Raw genomic sequence first — 16,286 nt, forward strand, 5'->3', positions numbered from 1 at the left:
AGCGGCACCGGGCGCAAGGCTGAGAAGAGTAAAGGCGGTGGGAGAGGGTGGACGAAGAGCAATCCGGGGTTCCCTGGGCAGGTCCCTTTGTCTGCAGACCCAGAAGGGAAAGCCAGCGTTCGCAAGGCAGCCGGGCCATCTCACCGGCAGCCGGGTGCGGGATTTGAGGACGAGGGTGGTTTATTGGACGTGATGCCAACGGGGAAAGGAGAAGGCCACCCCTGGGGGAGAACACCCACCGGGCGAGCCTCCTGCCGGTCCTCCGGCAGCCCTGAGGGAGAGGTGCAGCCAGAGGGTACTGGGGGTGGTGGGTGGGGGTGGTCCCCCCCGTACCCTAACCCTGCCTCCTCCCCCCCTCCCCGCCTTACCCAGCAGGTGCTTGAGGATGCCCTGGTTGTGCTCCCACAGCTTGCTGAAGGTGCCCCAGCGGGAGTGGCCGTCCGGGATGGGGTTGGCCTGGACCCAGCCTCCACAGGCGTAGGCGAAGAAGTCCTCGCAGGGGTCCACGTTCCGGTTCAGCGAGCTCAGGATGGAGCTGGTCACCGAGATGCAGGACTCGGTCAAGCATGGCCCTGCAGCAGCAGCAGTGAGGGGGGGGCGTGCGTCAGGGCGGGCCGGCAGGCGCTGCAAGAAGGCAGGCACCCACACACACACACACACACACACACACACACATCAAAAAAGACCCAGCAGTGGGGAAGGGGGTGAGGGGAGACAGGACGGGACAGGGAAGGTTGCTCTGCACACCGAAAGCCCCTGATCCCATCCAGCACAGCCCTCTTGGGGCTCCTGGAGGGCCGGCAGAAGGGCCAGGAATTAAAAAATAATAATTTTTAAAGCCTCCATTGAAATGCTGGAACTGGAGTTTGACTTTGCATGTCCCTGTTCAAACCAGAGCCATGAGGACTAGAAACTTTTCACGGATCTAGAGAGACCAAAGGCCTGACCTGCAAAGCAAAGGGCGGCTGGTCAGGGGGACTTTTCCTAGGCCTGCTCGGGTTCAAGGGCATCAGGGAGCAGACGGCCCTGGGGTGGGGTGGGGGACACCGGGAAGGAACCGAGGGGCTTCGCGCAGAGACCCCAGACTCACTGTTTTGGAACTGGACTAACAGGAACACGATGCAGGCCAGGAGGCCGGCCAGCAGGAGCCCCGCCAGCCCCGCCAGGCGTTTCTCGACGGGCGTCCGCTTCGCCCAGCAGTTCTTGCTCCCTCTGGATCCGCGGAAATTGACCTGCGGGGTGGGTGGGGGGAGAGAGGAAGGTGGGAGGAAGGGGCTGAAAGCGGCCTCTCTCCATGTGAGGGCGAAGCACTGGGGGGGAGAACAGCCGACCCCCCGCCTCCCCAGTCCATGAGTCGTAGCCCCCCCCGGCAACCTTCGGCCGTTTCATGTCAAGCTGCAGGCCCCGCAAATCCCCCCTCCATCGGAGACACTGAGCGCTGCAGAGCCAGAGGTTGGGAGTTCGATTCCCCCCACGGGGCCTCCCTGGCAGGGGGTGGACTCAATGGTCTCGAGGGGGCCCCTTCCAGCAACACCCTTCTAAGATCATCATAAAATGACATTTCTTTCCTTCCATCTGGAGCTTTCTCTTCCCCGTCTCCTTCCCCCCCCCCCGGCTCAGGGTGCCACAGAAAAAGCTCCCTGTCCCCCCCCCGCTGATCAGGCAAAAGCACCCCCACCCCACCCGACTTCCTCCCCTTGAAATGGGGCCACTTGCAGGAACCTAAACGCCCCCTGGTTCACGTGCAGGATCATGTGGTCCCGGGCCCCTCGGCTGCCGGAAGCAAGACAGCTCCCGACGACGCTCTTGCCACAAGGAAGAGTGTGTGTGTGTGTGTGTGTGTGTGTGTGTGTGTGTGTGTACATCACAAAGAGAGAGAGAGAGAGAGTGTACACATATCACAAAGTCCATCATCGAGGAGCTTCCTGTCCTTTCTTAGGGCCTCTCCCTCTTTCCCCCCCGCCCCCAATCTCACCCCCTGCAGCCGCAGAGGCCTGACCAGCACAAGACTTGAGATCATGGGGGGGGGGGGAGAGGGAGGGAGACCCAAAACGGAAAGGACGAAGGGGCCACCGGTCAGGGGCTTCCTGTGCCTGCCGAGGTCGGGAGGAGAAAAACAGAGACCCACTGCCGCCACGGGGCGCCTGCCTAGCTCGAAGGCAGGCCCTCCCTTAGATGGGCCGGCTGGCTGGCAGGAACCAGGGCACAATGAGAGGAAGCCCGCTCTGCCAGGCTGCGGGTGGGAGTCGATGTTGGAGTCTCAAGGGATTGGGGGGGGGAAGGGAGGGAGAAAACAGCCAGCCTGCTCCAACCCACAGCTGGAAGAAGGGTTTTCTCCAGGGCTGAAAGAGGCATGAGTGTGACGGGTCTCCCCAGGAGAAAGTGCTCTCCCACTGGACCAGAAGGCCTCCCGAGTCCCCTTATTCCTCCCACCGTTGCCAACCAGACCCCCCCCCACAGGAAGCATGCCAGCAAATCAGGGGCTTTAGGGGCACCTGCTGCCTGGAAAGGATGACGCTCAATAGGGCCAGGGGATGGGAATAAGCCACCAGGGCCCTCCTCTGGGGTAGGGCAACCTGGATACAGATGGCAGGGCGGGACTGAGGGAGGAAGGAAGGGAAAAGAGAGAGCTGGAAGTAGGAAAAGCAGGAAAAGAGAAAGGGAAGGAAGGAAAAAGAGAAAGGTGGAAGTAAGAACAGCAGGAAAAGAAAAAAGGAAGGAAGGAAGGGAAAAGAGAAAGGTGGAAGTAGGAAAAGCAGGAAAAGAGAAAGGGAAGGAAGGAAAAAGAGAAAGGTGGAAGTAAGAACAGCAGGAAAAGAAAAAAGGAAGGAAAGAAGGGAAAAGAGAAAGGTGGAAGTAAGAAAAGCAGGAAAAGAGAAAGGGAAGGAAGGAAAAGAGAGGTGGAAGTAAGAAAAGCAGGAAAAGAGAAAGGGAAGGAAGGAAAAGAGAGAGGTGGAAGTAAGAAAAGCAGGAAAGGAGAAAGGGAAGGAAGGAAGGAAAGTCAGTTTTACTAAGAACAGCAACAACTCTAAAGAGCACAGGAGAGTTTAGTTCAAGTTGTGAAGACACCAGTTGCAAAGCAGATTCTGCTCCACTCCTTTTGTAACCTGGTTTGAAGGAGAACAAGCCAAACTGGCTTCCGTAAACAGCCCCTTTCTCCCCCCCCCTCCATTTTCTTTTCTGGAAGGATAAAGATTAGGTTGCAGCTAGAGGGTTGGGCGCTGGCAGACAAACAATCCGCTGGTGGGGAAGAGCCAGTTTTTCAAGACAAGCCATGGAGACAAACAACAAAAAATGGGTTAAGGTGACAGGGAGAGAAGGAGGACCCCAGCGGCTGGGAAAAGAGGCAGCCTGGATGAAGGCTCCTCCTTGTACCAGCCGTGGCATCACCAACAGTCATATGTGGGTGGTACTGGATCGATCCCACCCTTGCCCCCAAGACACACCTGGTCCCACCTGATTTTGAACCCTAAGCAGAGTCACAACTGGAACAGGAAAATACAGGGTGGGGAGGTGGAAATCACAGCTCTTCCAGACCCCGCCTGGCAAGCGGGTCCTTCCCAACTCACTCACGTCATTGGACACGGATGGGGTGGGGGGGGGTGTCCTTGCGCTTCCTCCCTCGCTCTCATTATCAAAGAGACGGCACATAATTTTTTCCAGGTTCTGCACCAAGACGAGCGCAGCGTTCCCACAGAGGGGAAGAGGAACGGCTCAGACGCTCCCCCCACCCGATGGCTCTCTGCCCCTCACACCACAGGGCAGGGGCAGGTCAGAGGAGACCCAATGGAGGCACCGCTCTCCTTCCAGAGCAGGTCCGGGACCGTGGCAGGGCCACTGCCCGTCGGGGGGTGGCCAGGGCCCAGGCCTTCCCCGTGGGCCAGACAGGGCAGAAGGGAAACCTGTCCAGCCCACCCATCCACCCCCCCTAGGGCAGACGGGCAAAAGGCACTCCCCCCCCCAAAGGGATTGGGATCTTACCTGGATCCTGTTGGAGTCCAGGTCACCGTCCATGGAGTCCACCAGCGCCTCCTCGTCCAGCGTGGCCCGCTTGTAGGTCGACATCTGGAATGCCAAATGGTGGAGAGCGTCCCTCAGCACCTCCATGGGGCCCCAGGCCTGGCCCCACACGGGCCGCTCGGCCACCACCAGCCGCCGGAGCCCCATCCTCCTTGGTCTACGCCGGGCACCGCAGTCCCACCCACGGGGGGGAGGATGCCGGGGCTGGCCCCTCGGGTCCCGCCAACGCCAGGTCAGCCGGGGTCCTCTTCCCCGGCCCCCACAGGGAAGGCAGAGGCGGGAAGGGGGGGCTGAGCGAGGCCAGGCCGAGCATCTGGTTCCACCGAGCCCCACGTCCTCCGGCGTCTGCCAGTCCCTCCGCTCCCGGCTCTTCTGCTGTCAGAAGCTGCTCAGCCAGCAGCCCCGGGAGCTGAGCAAGCCAGCCAGCCTGTCTGTCCCCCCCCCCTCAAAGGAACTGGGCAGGCAGGGCCAAGCAGGGCAGGAGGGGGGAGCTTCCACAGCCTGAAGGAAACTCTTCTTTTCAACCCCCTGGAGCCCCCTCCCCATCGCTCTCCCCCCCCGCAATTCTCCAGAGAGCCCCTCTCCCCAATGGAAGGACTGGCCAAGGAGCCCCAAAACAGAAAGTGGGGTGTGGGGAGGGGGGGCACTGGGCAGGCAGAGGCCCCGGTTTTTCCTCCCTCCCTCCCTCAGGAGGTCTCTCCCCCTCCTTGCTGGCCTCTCCCCACCCCCACCCCCTTGGCCCCGTTGCTGCCCACAGAGAGCTCCTGAGAGGAAGGAGATGGGGCAGGCCAGGGGGCAGCTAGCCACTGGGGGGTGGGGGGTTGTCACCCCAATCCACCAGCTCCATGACCCCCCCTTCCCGCCTGTCCCCTTTCCCCTGTGAGGAGCCTTCTTGCTTGGGACACTCGGTGGGGACACCGCCTCTCTCCCCCCCCGCACCCCCCTCCAAAGTGCCCTGGTTTCCTCCTCCTCCCCTTTTTCTCTACCAAACCTTGCAGGTGCTTCCAAAGTGCTCTCCCCCCCCCCCCACAATCCCCCCAAGCCTCTGCAGGTGGAGCTGCAGAGAGGTTGGAAGACCCAAACCCATTTCTCTCCCCCTTCCTGCTCATTTTTGCAAAACCTAGGGTGCTCCCCCCCATCCTCCTCAAACGGGCTTATCGATCCTTTTCTGCTTCCTTCTCCAATGCCCCCCCTCTGACTTACAGCCCCCCCCACACACAGAGGAAACAGCCTTTTGCTCCCACAGACCTCCGTTTCCCTCGGGCAGCAACACAACAAAAGCCTGGACGGGGGGGGGGAATTCCCCAGGCCCCTCACACCGCTGGAGCCCCCCACCAGAGAGTCTCAGAAGAGGGGAGGGCAGCAACACACACACACACCGGAGGTTCGCTTTAAAAGAGGAGATTTGAGACAGATTTGCGGCGAGATAGAGCCCCCATGTCTAGGAGCAGTCTAGCTCGGAATGCCGGTTGCAGAAGCGAGGGGTAGAGGAGGACCAGTGGAGGATGGGTGCTGCCATCTTGTTGTCTCCCTCGGGAGCCTTCTTGAGGCGCCAGCCTCTTTAAATCAGGAACGGAGCCTCAGAAAATTATCTTTGGGGGGGGCGCAACTCCCAGAATGCCCCTGCCTGAGGGGATACAGCTGTATAATTCGGGCCTTCCGTGCAAATCAATCCCATTAACAACACCGCTATTCTGAGGACAGACAACACCCTGAGCGCTTTCTCTCAATGTCATTTTCAACCTGTTTCTAATTTAGTTCCCACACAATAACTTTTTCTGAATGAGTTCTAACAATACAGGAACTTAATCGGTGGCACCCATTTCTTCAGCCCCAACACGAGTGGAAAACGCCAAACGCTTGACGTCCGTTAAGCCGACGCGCCTGGAAAGTCCACGGAGTCCACACCAGTCACAAAACTGGGTTAGGAAATAATTTTTAAAAGCTGGACAAAAGCCAGAGCAAATTATAGCATTAAAACTTAATGGAACAATCCTATCATATGAAAGCAATTGAGTTTAAATTAATTTAGAGGCACATCGGGAAAAAATTAAGAAGTACAGTAATCCATTTAGTCATTGTCGGTCCTAAAACAGCAGGGAGTGAAGGGGGGGGGGGAATCCAGCAGTTGTTGGACAGCCCAGTGGCTTCTGAGATCTGCTTGCGATGCCGGAAGTTGGGAGTTCGATTCCCCCACTGGGCCTCCTTGTCAGAGGCGGGACTGGATGATCCCGAGGGCCCCCTTCCAGCCCTGCCACTTTTAAGATGATTACAGTATCATTATGCTAGCTCAAATCAGAATTAAGCATTGTGAGACATCCGAGAGGGGAGCCCCCACACACAGCCTTCTCTTTTTGCTCCAAAACAAACAAACAACAAAAAACGCATTAGGGCTTATTTTCAGGGGATTTTTTTTTCATGTACAACCATTGACATTTATTCAAATACAGTCATGTCATCATCTTCTGGTTCCTGCACAAGGGTAGAGGACAGGGTTTCACTTAACTCGGGCTTATTTTGGGGGGGGGTAGGGCTTATATTGCGAGCATCCTGAAAAATCCTACTAGGACTTATTTTCAGGTTAGGTCTTATTTTAGAGGAAACAGGGTATCTTACCAAGGCTAAGCCGACACCCTCACAAAAAGAAAAGAAAAACAAACTAAGCCCTGTAATGAGTTAGTTCTTGAATATTGTAGGTGTAAATATAACTAGTTACTTTTCAAACACAGGGCAGAAAAATATGGAATTCCATTACCTTTTGAAAAGCAAACTTTCCGAAAGTCGGCTTGGCAATCTGGGGCTCGGCGATCTCAATGGCAAAGGGCAGCTTCCTTCACCTGGAGGCGGAATAACGCCTGAGAAAGATCACCGCCAGATTCTCGGTGCCGAGTTAAATCTCTCCGCTGGAATGATCTGAAAGCAAATATTATGGGCACCAAGACGTTTGACCTTTTCTCCACTGCGCAGGATGATGAACACCTTTGGATCGACTCAGGTGTTTTGTTTGTTTTTCCTTCAGTCTATGACCACTGGAATCCAGATGCCATAAAAATCAAGTTTTGTGCAATTTCTATCATAAAAGAAAGGTGGCCTTTAACTGCCTGGTACCGACGCACTGGAAAAACACACATCTGGCCACGCCTAATCCTATATCCCTCTCCCATGAGAAAATAGGAATCTTAAAGCCTGCGGATATAGTGGCAGGGCAACAGACTGGGATGCACGGGTACCGGGTTCAAATCTCCCCTCACCCACAGAATTTCAGTGGGAAAGGTGGCACTGGTAAAACTGTTCTATGAATATCTCGTATACACTATCAGGGTTGCCATGGACCACAGAGGGTGTGGTACAAAAATTAAACCAATACATTGGAAGCGACTTGCTGGCACACGGCGCATTAGATAGAGGTGGAATATGGAAGCTCTTCTTGGCGTATGCTCACCAGATTAAAGAAAACCTCAACAAAAACTAGAATTTCCACAGGGGTCACCAGGCTCAGCTGGTCGCACCTCAAGCAAGGCAGAGGCCGTCCTCAAAAGAGGCCCACAGCAGAACCACCAAGAGACCTGCGCTGCCCTTAAGAGGGCCAGCTTCATCCTAGCCCATGAAGCTAGTGGGGGACCGTTCGCTCCCTCCTGCGTCGGGGGGGGGAGGAGGGGAGAAGCTCACTGTTTGGTGACCACGCGCCCCCAACAACTCAGCTGGCAACGTCTCCTGAAGGCCCCCCCCCCACAGTGATCCTGGCCATTCTTGGAAAACGCCGGCCGCCCAGGTCAGAGCGACTGGCCACCAACACCAGCCGCTCTGCCGACCCTTCCCCAAACCAGCCATTCAGATGGCCCCCCTTCCCCCCCCGCATACCCTTCCGCCTGGTCCAAAGACTGGCAAGAGTTCCTTCTTCTGGAAGGACACCTCCCGGGATGCCCCCGGCCTGCCCTGGCCAGTGTGGACAGGGCGCACCAGCGCCCCCCCCCGCAAGGCTTGAGAAGGAGCCACCGCGCCCGCCCCCTGTTCTTCCTCCTCCTCCTCCTCCGTGCCCAGGTGGTGTCCTGACCTTTTGCGAGAATGCTGCTACTGCTACTGGGGGGGGCGCAGGGGGGTGGGTGTTTGGTTACCTCCTTAAACCCAGTCCACGCTCACCGACCGACCGACCGACCGGTGGGTTGCGGGAGCTCCAGTTACAGGATAAACAAGCCAGGAATTTGCCGTCCTGGGCCAGGCTGAGAGAGCAAGGAGCAAAGTTTCCTTCCGGCAAGGCGAGGCCTGCCTTGAGAAAGGCGCTCCAGAAGGGGAGGGCAGGACCTCAGAAAGGGGCCGTGGGTCTGCCCCCAGCTATCAAGGGCAACGCGGCTCCTCTCCTCTAAGGTCCCTCCGACGGGCAAAAAGCCCACAGGAACCTGGTGGCGTCATGAATGGCCTCAAAGCGGCCACTGAAGCAAGAAAAGAGTCTCCGGGGTGCCTGTTTTTTAATCCGGCCTCGGCTTCTGAGGACCGTAGCCCACGTCTTGCCACGTGCTGAGGGGCGAAGACCACGAGCCATCTCTGGGACAGACGGGGGGGGTCCCGGAAGAAACCCACCGCCAGCCCCCCTGATGGGACTGAACCCATAGCTGGGATCCTTCCGGGGGCAGAAAGGCAAGCAGGGAGCAGGCGCAGAACTGGCCCCCTCTGAGATGTGGCAAAACGGGGGGGCACAAAGAATGTGGGGGGGGACCTGTAGGGGGGCTGCCGGCTTTGTGCACTTCCCAGCAGCCTCCCTAGGACGGGAAGCCGCTTCCTGCCTGGGGAGGCCGGCCCCAAGGTCAGGCCAGGAATGCCGACCCACCCCCAGCCCTTCTCTCCCGCTCCTCTTCCTCCAGGGGCACCACAGCCGACCCCCCCCTCCTTTGGAAATTTCCGCTGACTGGGAACAAAACAAGCAGCCTCTGCCAGGAGCGCCGAGAGCGAATGCTACCTCTCCCAGAAACTCCCCGGGGAGCTGCAAAAGAGTGTCAGTGCTGGGCAGGGGTGAGAGCCTTGGACCGGGGGGGGGGGGGGCTCGGCAACCCCCAGTGAAATCCCCCCCCCCTTCAGGCCAGGGTGCTGGAATTCTCTCTCTCTCCTTCTCTCTCTCTCTCCTTCCTCCACCTCCTGCTTGTTTACCTTTCGGTAGTGTGGCCTTTCTTTGATCCCTTCAAACATTTGTATCCTTGCTTTGTTTTTTTGTTTGTTTTAAATACTGTCATTCTACCATACAAGCCACCTTGAGTCCTTTTTAAGGAAAACAATGGGTTAAGGATATTTTAAATAAATACATATTTAAAATTAAATCAACATCAAGAGAGGGAGGGATAATCAGACCCACCGCCTCATGCTCGGCAGAGGAATATCAGGATAAAAAAAAGCGTCTCCACTCGGTTCCTATACAACACGCTTCCCTCCCTCCCAGTGGGGCTCCCTCTGCCTGCGATAGTCAAGGGGGCTCCCTGCAGCCCACTCTCCACCTGAAGATGCAACCCTGGTTGACAGCGCGGTGACTTTCAGTACGATAAATTCTCACTGTTCCTTTGCTTCCTTTCTGCCTTATTATTGAATATTTCATCGAAACATTTACGTGGATTAAGCAGGGAGCCGATTTCAGCAGGAGCACAAAAAGTCGCCTGATGTCAAAGCCAGAAGATGCGAGGAGGAGAAGGAGGAGGAGGCCCTGTCGCTTTCGATCTGGTGGCCGCAAACCCTGCCTGGAGAGGACAGGAGGCCACGAGGAGGATTCTCTGCCGGCAAAGCCAGGGCCCAGGGAGGGATCTTCCAGCGCAGGGCAGCCCCGCACGTGGGCTGAGACCCTTTCCAAAATGGCGGGGCCAAAGCCGCCAAGGCCACCCTTGTTTTGCAAAAAAGCCCCAAACAAAGGGAACTGGAAACACTCCTGTTTGCTCACCCTCTCTGCAGGTGGCCGCCCTCCAACAGCGCCGTGAACTCCTGGCTCTCTCGGCGAACAAGATAAGGCCGATAAGGCCCGTGTTTCACAGCAGCCCCGAGCGGAGCTTTAAGCAGGAGGCGGAAGCGTCCTTCCCTGGAAGGAATCTGGAGGCCCCGGCTGGCCCTCCAGCGGAAGAGGATCGAGAAGGAAGCCCTCCCTGGTCCAGAGCTGCCCACTCAGGCCGACCGATTCTCCTCCTCGCCTTGCCCGCTAAGACGGCCGCTCCGCACAGAGTCTGGACTGGGAAAGCCTCCATCCCAAAGAAGCAACCAAGTACAGTAATCATTAAACAGGCCGCCGCTGCCGGCTGCCGTTTTAAATGCCAAAACCCTCCACAAACCACCGCCGGTCCAAACAAATGTATCCGGGCTGGCCAAGCTCCTCTGCTGGGAGTCACCTCCCGCGCTCACTTCCTCCCTCGCACACAAACACAAACACACATCCCCCAAAAGCAACATGTCATGACTCTTCCACGTTAGATCCAGCAAAGAGGAACACGGCTCACCTTTTGCTTATCTCTCTGGACGGCCAGAAAGAAGCAGGAGGCCGACGGAGCAGATCTCAGGGAGCCAGAAGTGTCGGGGGGGGGGGTGGCCGGCAGCAGCGCGGGGGGGGGAGACTATTGTTAGGTGCACGCCGCCACACACTCCTTCTTCGGAAAAGTGTGTGCTGTCGGAAGGCCTCCCCGGTAAGTCACTGGCCAGTTAATGCCGCTGCTGCTGCTGCTGCTGCTGCTTCTGCCCGCCCCCCTCCCCACTGACACCCCGAGGGGAAACAGCAAAGAAAGCAACGGGAGCTCACACGGGCCGGCCGTTCCAAGCCACTGAATCACTTCCCTTCCTGGGATTTCTCGAGATTTGTTGGAACAAGATGGAGTTGTAATATCGCCTCCCTTGCCAGCCACCCCACCCCACCCCGTCCCAGACTTCTTGGCTGGCTTGGGACCGGCAGCTGGGGGAAGGATTTCCTTCCAAACACGAGGAGGGGGAGGAGGTCCACGGCCACCCCAAGGGGACGAGGGAAGTTGGCCGAGGGACAGGGGCAGGCGGCTCCGAGGGCTTCCTGCCCTTACGGACCCCCTGCTCCCTGCAAGCTGATCCCCAAGATCGTCTGCCTTGCAGGAATGAACAGGCCGGCCTCGTCCCGGTGGCTGGTTGGTTGCTCTTTCCGAGCCTCTCCGGCCTCAGAAGCCTGCTTTGCAGGAAAAGAGCGGATAAGGAAGAAAAGTCTACCCACAAAACCGGCCCCAGCGCGGCTTGCCTGTCCGGGAGAGGAGGAGCAGGGCAGAAAAGGAGCTGCCGGGACCCCAGAAAAGGAGCAAGGAACGTGGTGTGGTGGAGACTTTCTCCCCCATGAAGGAAACGCACCCTGGACCTCACTGGGCATCTCCAGCGCAGCCTGCCAGTCGGTTACATTCATAAGGGCAGCCCTTTTCAGGGATGTTTCAAAAAAGCAGCAAGGAGCTGCTCTTGCTTGCATGTGGGCACAGAAACCCAGGCAGGCGTGCCCCCAACCTCCCCAAACCAGTCATGGTAGGAAGGAAAAGCCCCCCCCCTTTTTTTCTCCCAAAGGGCAGATGCTTAATTTCACCCCAGCTTCTAAAGCATGCGCATCCTGCACCATTAAACTAGCTGTCCGGTGCTCAAGGGAGAGCAGGCACACCCCTCCTCCCTCCACCACCCCCTGGATCGGTGCCCTGTGGGCCCACCTTCAGCCACAAGGCCACCTGCCAAACTCATTACCCAGCCCTGCCGGAAGAGGCGGCACCGGGGCTGGGCCAAAATATTCCCGTCAGCAGGTCCCAACCTGCCAGCCGGGCGCAAGGATGCTCCAGAGCGGCTGCCGAAAGGGGGGGGGGAGAGCCTGGGATTTTACGGGGTGGGGGCCAGAGATCACTCCGAACCCCAGGTTCCAGGGCCGGACAATGCAGAACAAGTACACCACAACACACACAGAGGGGAGGCCCAGGCGTTTGTAAATAAGTAAAGTAAAATGAAAACGAACTCGGTGTGTTTGCTCTTCCCATGGCTTGCCATTTTGGGGTTTGTTTTCAGGGGGGAAAAATGGGGAAATGGAAAACAGGAGAGGGCTACAGAATATTCTGTTTCAGAACGAGCCCCCCCCCCAGGATCAGCCTACGGTTCCTCTTTTGCTGCCGGATGGTGACCCCCCCCCGCACGCTCCACACCGCCAGGTCTACAGTCATAAAAACAAACAAAGGCCCAAGGCTATTAGAAAGACATAAAGCGTCCTTCCTATCAACCCTTTTGCTTAAACGGCTTTTTAAAAGCCCATCAAAAAGTGACCAGGAAACACTGTTCGCTCTTGCAGATCCAGGCAACTTCATCATCCTACCTCTAGCTTTATTTTGAAAATGGGACCTCCTCGTGCCCTTGCGGCTCATTCCCCCCCCCCAAAAAAAAAACCTTCACCAGGACTAATTTACTTCCAAGCAAGCTACTTTCAAGCTCTGTTTTCCCCCCTCCCCTCCCACCACCATCCCCACCAAGGGAGAAGCTGGGCTCTGGTGTCCAGACAACTTTTCTCTTTTTATACCAACTTTTATGTGCTAAAACTGGCCAGACTCCAAAGGGCTGTTTCATTTTCCTGTACCTTATAGGATGTTTTTATGCATTACATCTGGACACCATTCATGTCTGCAGAAGACACACTGCTTGCTCCCTTCCTCCACCTTGCCCCTTTTCTGCCTCCCCCCCCCCAAGCCTCTGGCATAATCCAGAAAACCATCCTTCTCTCCCTCCTGCCTTGTTTGATCCCCGCACCCACCCGCCCACCCCATCGCTCAAAGCATCTCCTTCCAGGCAGCTGAGCCCAGATGCGGGGGGGGGGGAAGCAGCAGCTCTGCACCAGGAGTGGGGGGCTCGGCCCCCTCACAACAGCCCTGGGCCTGGAAAAGGCTGGGCACGCACCCACGCACGCACACCCTGCCATGTGGTACAGCGACTCCCCAGACTCCCCAGCCACTTCGGCTTTGCCAACAGCCGGCCTATTATCAACTATGCAAATGAGCCCCGTTCTGTAAATAGCTCATTATTGGGAGCAACAGAGGCACCGTTTTTTTTTTTGCTTCTCTCTCTCTCCTTCACCAGCTCTCGCTGCTCTGGTCTGTTTTTCCCACCCCCACCCTGCCCGCGGAGCCCGAGGCCTGTGTCTCTCCCGAGGTGGTTTGGCATGGCTGGCACGTCGCCCTTTCCCCGCCTTGTTATCACGTCGCCCGTCTCTGATTGCCAGCCAAGCAGCCCCTTGCAGGCTCCACCCGCGTCCACACACGGAGGGGCTCTTGAGTGGGGCCCGAGGGTCCCGCACCGCCACCTCCCGCGATGCTCTTTTGGACACACTGACACCCTGCGAGCCTCAACCCCCATAGAGGAGCCCCAGGCCATGGGACTGGAAGGCCCATCATCCTCTCACCAGGCTGTAGGAGGCCGCAGGCCAAGAACAGCAGATCCAGGAAAGCTCACAGGAATGGACTCGGGACCACACCGCTCACCACGCAGGTGGCGCCGAGGCTTGAACCGCTTACGGAGACGCCCTGCGCCACTCAGCACGGGGGGGGGGGGAATCCACCCAAGTGCCTGCGGGGAGCCAACCTGGCCATCTTCTGGGTGAGACAAGGCTCTTTCTTGGTTCACCACAGACACCCTGCCGGAGGAGCCCATTTGGAAACCTAAGGAAGCCTGGAAATTTTGGGAGAAGGAACAAAAGGTCTCCCCCCCCCCCGTCTCTCACTCTCTCATGCACACACACAACATTGTGTTTACTGTTTCATATGATTGTTTACCTGTTTTTTAGTTGTAAACTGCCCAGAGTGGTTTTGGCAGCCAGATGGGTGGTATAAAAGTCAAGCAAAGAAACAAATAAGCAGCAAAGGCCAGCTGAAATTCACGGCCGGCCTCTTGCTTCCAGGAAAGCCCGTCCCAAAGAGAAACCCTTACAGGAGGACCATAAAAGGCCTTCTGGTCTCTGGAGAACGAAGGGAGCCGGCCAGCGAGGAGGCAGCGCAGCGAGCGTGCGGGGGGGGGGGTGTGCGGGGAGATGCAATTTTGACAGACACAATTCTCTTACCAGGATCTGGAAGCAGCTGTCACAAAACAGCTGCCCCCTCCCAAACCTCCCCCCCCCCCGGAAAATTTGTCCGGGAGCTTTCCCAGCCCCTCCAAACACCCGTGTTTTGCAATTTCTTGGCAGAAGGCGAGCACCCACGTCAACCAACTGCGTCAGCCCTTCAAGAGTCCCCCCCTCCCGTGGCTTGGCCCGGGCTCTTCCCCCTAACCCCCCCCCCGCCACCCACTCAGCCCTTGTCCTCCCCGTCCTCTTCCCTCCCCACAGGACTCATCTGACCCCATCCAGGCACTGGGAGGAAGGGGGGGGGAGAGAGGGAGAGGGAGAGCCGCCCAGTTTGCAGGAAGCCCAAGGCCTCTTGCACCCACCATCACAGGCCAGGAAAGAAGGCCCCCCCCCGGGGGAGGGGGTGTCTCTCAGCGCCAGTCTTCACCCCCCCCCCCCGGCAGGCAGTTCCGCAAACCCCAAAGCAGCTCTCCGTGCAGGGAGGGAGCGAAGGTCACGCCGTCGTCCGTCGGGGCGGGCGGGCTGGCTCTTCCTTTCTCTTTCTCGCTCTCTCCCTCTCAGGCCTAGATAGGAAGGAAAAGGGCTCCCTCCCCCCCCAAAAAAAAAACCACCACTCCCTGCTTTGGCCAAAGAAACACAGCCACACAGCGGAGCCACAAAACGTTGCCTGGATGGACCCTCTGAAGACTCGTAAACACACTTGGGCACAACAACGCCCTCGGAGCCCCGCGAGCCTTTCTTTCCCCTTTTCTCGGTGTGACCGAGTCCGCCCATCATCCACCTCACCTTGGGAGTCACAGAGAGGGTTCCGACACCCAGATGGGGCGGAAAGGTGTCCCCGGGGCAACCCGTCCTGGACAGGGCCTGGGTGCGCTTCGCCCATGGCCCCCTCCCCGGGAAGGGGTGTTGTGTGTGTGTGTGTGTGTGTGTGTGTGTGTGTGTGTGTGTGTGCCTCCAAGCCTCCGGGAGAGGAAGCTCAGCTGGGATTTATCTGCCAGGCTTTCTTCGCCCCCCCCCCTCCCTCCGGATCCCGGCTCCGCTTATGACCAAGGGCGCAAGCGGATTTCCCCCTTTCCAAAGGGTCGAGACATCCCCGCCCCCCCCCGATTCACACCTGCCTTGTTCCCCCCCCCCATCCCGGACTTGTTGGCTGCAAACGCGGCGCCAGCGGAAGCTGAACCCCCCCCCTTCGAGACGGTCTGGTTCATCTTTGACGGGCGAAACGCGCGGCGTGGAACGGATCGCCCAGACGCGAGTCACCAAGACCCCTCCTTGCCCACGTTACTTGGGGAAACTGAGACCCGCGCAGGAAGCGGAACCACCGAGTCTCTGCTCGGAGCAGGCGGGGAACCCGAGAGCATCTCCCGGCAAAAAAAGAAAGAAAGAGGAGCCGATGAGGCCCGCGATTCCCCGAGAGCCCGGCTCCTTTGGCTCACCGTGCCCGGCCACTCTGGGGGGGGGGGTGTAACCGGCTGCCCCCAGGACTGGAGGCTCCCTGGGCTGGACCGCCTCCGGCCCGCTTTTCAAGGCCCCTGAGCGCAGGCCTCCTTCCTCACACCTCGTGGCAGGGAGTTCCACGGGCGAAGCAGCCGGCGGGCAGGCAGAAGCAGCAACAGACGCCCCCCACCCCACCCCGCCGCCGAGCCGGGAGGCCCTCGCACCACCGCAAGGGAGGGGAAAGGCAGGGCGGCGCGGGAGGGCAAGCCCCAAGCCGGGCATCGCCCCCGCCCCGACAGCCCCCCGGAGACCCTCCCCTGCGGGAGGGGAGAGAGGCAGGAGGCGAGCCCCGCCACCACCCACGGGGAAGGCTCCTTCCACGGGACTTCGCCCAGGCGAGCGAGAGAGAGAGACGCCCCGCCAGCCTCCGGGAAAGGGACCCAAGAGCCCGCCCGGTGCCCGGTGGCGCCCCCCACCCACGCGAGGGGACGGCGACGAGGAGGAGGAGGAGGAGGAGGAGGAAGGGCACCGGGCAGAAGGGCTCGCTCGCCCGCCCCCCCTCCCTGCCCGAACGCAACCCCCCCCCCCGGTCCCTCCTCCACTCACCATGATGAAGGGCGCCCCCGCCTTCCGCCCCGGGGGAGCCGCGCTACTCTCGCCGCCGCCGCCGCCGCCCGGCCGGCCAGAGAGCGCGCAACCCCTCGCCGAGTGCCGGGACGGCAGCAGCGCAGCGCAGCGCGGCGGAGGGACGGACGGACGCGGCCGCGGTCCAATGAGGGCC

General features: G+C 58.9%; 1 protein-coding gene and 1 long non-coding RNA gene across 6 annotated transcripts in view; one reads left to right on the forward strand and one right to left on the reverse strand.

Annotated features, from left to right (window-relative positions):
* Nucleotides 1–16,286, reverse strand: part of ECE1 (endothelin converting enzyme 1) — a 33,425-nt gene that overhangs the window by 10,698 nt on the left and 6,441 nt on the right. The window contains exons 1-5 of one of the 5 annotated variants that reach the window (XM_072977415.2): nucleotides 16,112–16,221; nucleotides 6,776–6,933; nucleotides 3,982–4,065; nucleotides 1,091–1,232; nucleotides 369–572 (exon numbers count right to left, since the gene is read on the reverse strand). In XM_072977415.2, coding sequence (XP_072833516.2) covers nucleotides 369–572; nucleotides 1,091–1,232; nucleotides 3,982–4,065 — 430 coding nt within the window. In that variant the 5' untranslated portion in view covers nucleotides 6,776–6,933; nucleotides 16,112–16,221. Of the gene's footprint in view, nucleotides 1–368; nucleotides 573–1,090; nucleotides 1,233–3,981; nucleotides 4,123–6,775; nucleotides 6,934–9,937; nucleotides 10,261–16,111; nucleotides 16,266–16,286 lie in introns of those variants that run through there. The other 4 variants (XM_072977414.2, XM_072977418.2, XM_072977417.2 and 1 more) reach the window with 4 other exon arrangements.
* Nucleotides 2,292–3,599, forward strand: LOC144584095 (uncharacterized). The gene is made up of 2 exons (XR_013538141.1): nucleotides 2,292–2,850; nucleotides 2,901–3,599. It is a non-coding gene; the product is annotated as an uncharacterized LOC144584095 (long non-coding RNA).

This window comes from Pogona vitticeps, chromosome 7 (assembly GCF_051106095.1).
Source record: "Pogona vitticeps strain Pit_001003342236 chromosome 7, PviZW2.1, whole genome shotgun sequence".
Taxonomy (NCBI): Eukaryota; Metazoa; Chordata; class Lepidosauria; order Squamata; family Agamidae; genus Pogona; species Pogona vitticeps.